The sequence below is a fragment of the Triticum urartu genome, chromosome 6A (assembly GCF_056163025.1).
Source record: "Triticum urartu cultivar PI428250 chromosome 6A, HENAU_Tu73, whole genome shotgun sequence".
NCBI lineage: Eukaryota > Viridiplantae > Streptophyta > Magnoliopsida > Poales > Poaceae > Triticum > Triticum urartu.
In genome coordinates this window covers 590,630,798-590,633,292 of record NC_141878.1, presented here as the reverse complement: position 1 = coordinate 590,633,292, position 2,495 = coordinate 590,630,798, and the positions used below count along the sequence as shown (strand labels likewise).

Genomic DNA, 2,495 nt, shown 5'->3' with positions numbered 1-2,495 from the left:
GTTGGAGTTGACCTAATCGTATGCACCGTCCACTCCTCTTCTCCTTCACGCCGTTTCCGTGCTATTTTCCATCTACCAGGCAAAACCCCCTTATCCTTCCTCGATCCCCAGATCGATTCCTGCTTCCTCCACCGAACCCAACCCTAACCATAGCCGAGCTGCCATCCTCGATCCCCAAATCACTTCTACCTCCACCCAATCCTAACCCTAGCTAGCTAGCAAGCCGCCATGGCCCATTCGTTCGTCCTGCTCGACCGCGACGTTGATTTCTCCTTCCACGAGGCGGCAACCGGCGGAGGCGGCGGAGAGTCAATCCGCTCCGCGTGGGTAGGAATAAACGGGCTACAGAGCCAGCAAGAGCTTCGTGACGCAGTCACCGAGTACACGGAGACCTTCAAGGCCCGCGCAGTCATCGCCGACCCGCCGGAACTCTCCTCCCTCCACATACTGATGCCGACGGAATACGTCGGGCTCCCACCGCAACTCCAGGACATGCACTCGGCCTTCATCTCCAGCGCGGACAAGAACCTGGTCGCCATCTGCGCCGGCGATTGCCGCCCTGGCACCCGTATGATAGAGATAGGAGGCTACCTGGTCTACGACGCTAGTAAGGACTCCCTCTCCGTGGTCCCCAAGCTTCTCGACCACGACTTTCATGCGGCCATCGGGTGCCAGTCGGCCGTCGTCATGTGCAACGGGGACGACGGCGGCTATTTTCTTGCGGAACTCGTCTGGGTTAGGCCAGAACTCTCCCAAGCAGCGATCTGGATGTGGAAGTCGTCCGCCCCAGAATCAGGATGGGCCTTACAGCCCGCGCGCCTGCACCTTCCGTCGGCCTTCTGCTCTCACTTGTGTTTCTCTTATCGGGGATCAACCCTCTGCTGGGTGGATCTGCCCGGTGGCATGGTGGTGTGTGATCTGGGCAAAGAGTGCAGCAACTCGGGCGGCCCGGAGCTCCGTTTGGTCGCGTTGCCCGCAGATTGTCCATCCTATGATACTAGCAGCCCCTGGAATCGGTACCACCTCTGCCCCGAGAAGTTCCGTTCCATGGCATGTGTTGGCGACACCATCAAGCTCGTCTGCATGGACGGCAATGTTGAACAGGTGCCGGGCAAAGGCTTTGATCTCACTGTCTATGCTCTCTCGCCTGACCTGTCAGACTGGAAAATAAGCAGCGAGTACAATGTTGAAAACATATGGGCAAACGAGTCCTACCATTCTACCGGCATGCCAAAGATTCCTCCGTTGTTCCCTGTCCTGAGCATCCATGAAGACGGCGTCATCTACCTAGTCTTGACCGATCTGATCAGGGTGGCAAATGATACGTTACAGTACACTGGCAGGTCCAAACTACGCCAGTATTTGGTTCGTGTCGACATGGAGAACAACAAGGTCCAGTTCTATTCACAGATTAAAAAGTGTACATTTGATTCCCATATCTTGGTCAGTGAGTTCAGTGCGTACCAAAAGCTAGTGTTTACATGATCACCCGGTACGTACTGCTGTCACATTATTCAGCATAGTTCAATTTGCATACTACCTACTGTCATTTTATCTCTGTTCAATATTACTAATCATGATTGATGGACATACAGGGTTATCATTAGCTTCGCGCCTTGGCATCTCCACTTTAAGCAGATTTGATGATGTGGGCATTCGGTGGTTAGACTTAGAGCTGCATAGTTTGCTTCTGAACTCGGAATTTCTATGACCCAAGTCCATTCAAAGATGCTCATAGCAGATGAAGCATAATTTCAAACTAGAGCAGAACACTAACAAGTGTCTGAATGAAAGATGTCAAAAGTAAAAAATGTACCACTAAGCATAGTTTCAATTGCATACTACCTACTGTCATTTTATTTATGTTCATTTCATTTGCATACCCTTGATACATTGCTGTTTTAGCAATTTTATTAATTCAGAGCAACTTGGCCTTGGACATTGTGTTGGCGGTGCCCAATTAATTTATATATGGATAACACATTTATATGAATAGGAAATGGCAAATATTGGTAGTTTAAACCACAAATCAGACTTCCCGGAAAAAAAACACAAAGCAGACAGGTCGCTGCAGATCTACTCTGCTCATTCTTTCTCCTTTTTGAAATTATTTTGCGGTAATTCTAGGCTGACCTGTGGTCACAATAAAAGTATTATATAAAATAGACATGTCAATTTTATTTTGCCGAGAGATATAGAAGCAAGTGAGTTGGGTGCACGTGGAAAGAGGATGAAGCTTTGAGGTCTTCTTTTGAGCACGTACAACCATAGGCATAAGTTACTTGTATTAATATGAGTAAGGAATATTGCAAATACGCATAGAAGTAGAGAAACCTGAGAAGGATACAAGCAATGACACTATTGAATAGTAACAACACAGTAGCCAAGACCCATCGAAAATAGAAAACACAAAAGGGTCCCTGAAGAAGGAGAGCACCGCTGGCCGAACTGAGCCCTTGGATGTACTGAAACACCTTGCCTAGAAGCATTAGTGA

The 2,495-nt window shown here is 48.7% G+C and overlaps 1 protein-coding gene across 1 annotated transcript; it reads left to right on the top strand.

The window, feature by feature from the left end:
- Positions 1-228: 228 nt before the first annotated feature.
- On the top strand, positions 229-1,485 carry LOC147966777 (uncharacterized). The gene has a single exon (XM_087530954.1). It carries the CDS (start codon positions 229-231, stop codon positions 1,483-1,485), a length of 1,257 nt encoding a protein of 418 aa, XP_087387080.1.
- Positions 1,486-2,495: the final 1,010 nt, after the last annotated feature.

Bases quoted from the DNA above. Each gene is read 5' to 3' on its own strand.
- LOC147966777 (XM_087530954.1), top strand. From the start codon at position 229: ATGGCCCATTCGTTCGTCCTGCTCGACCGCGACGTTGATTTCTCCTTC.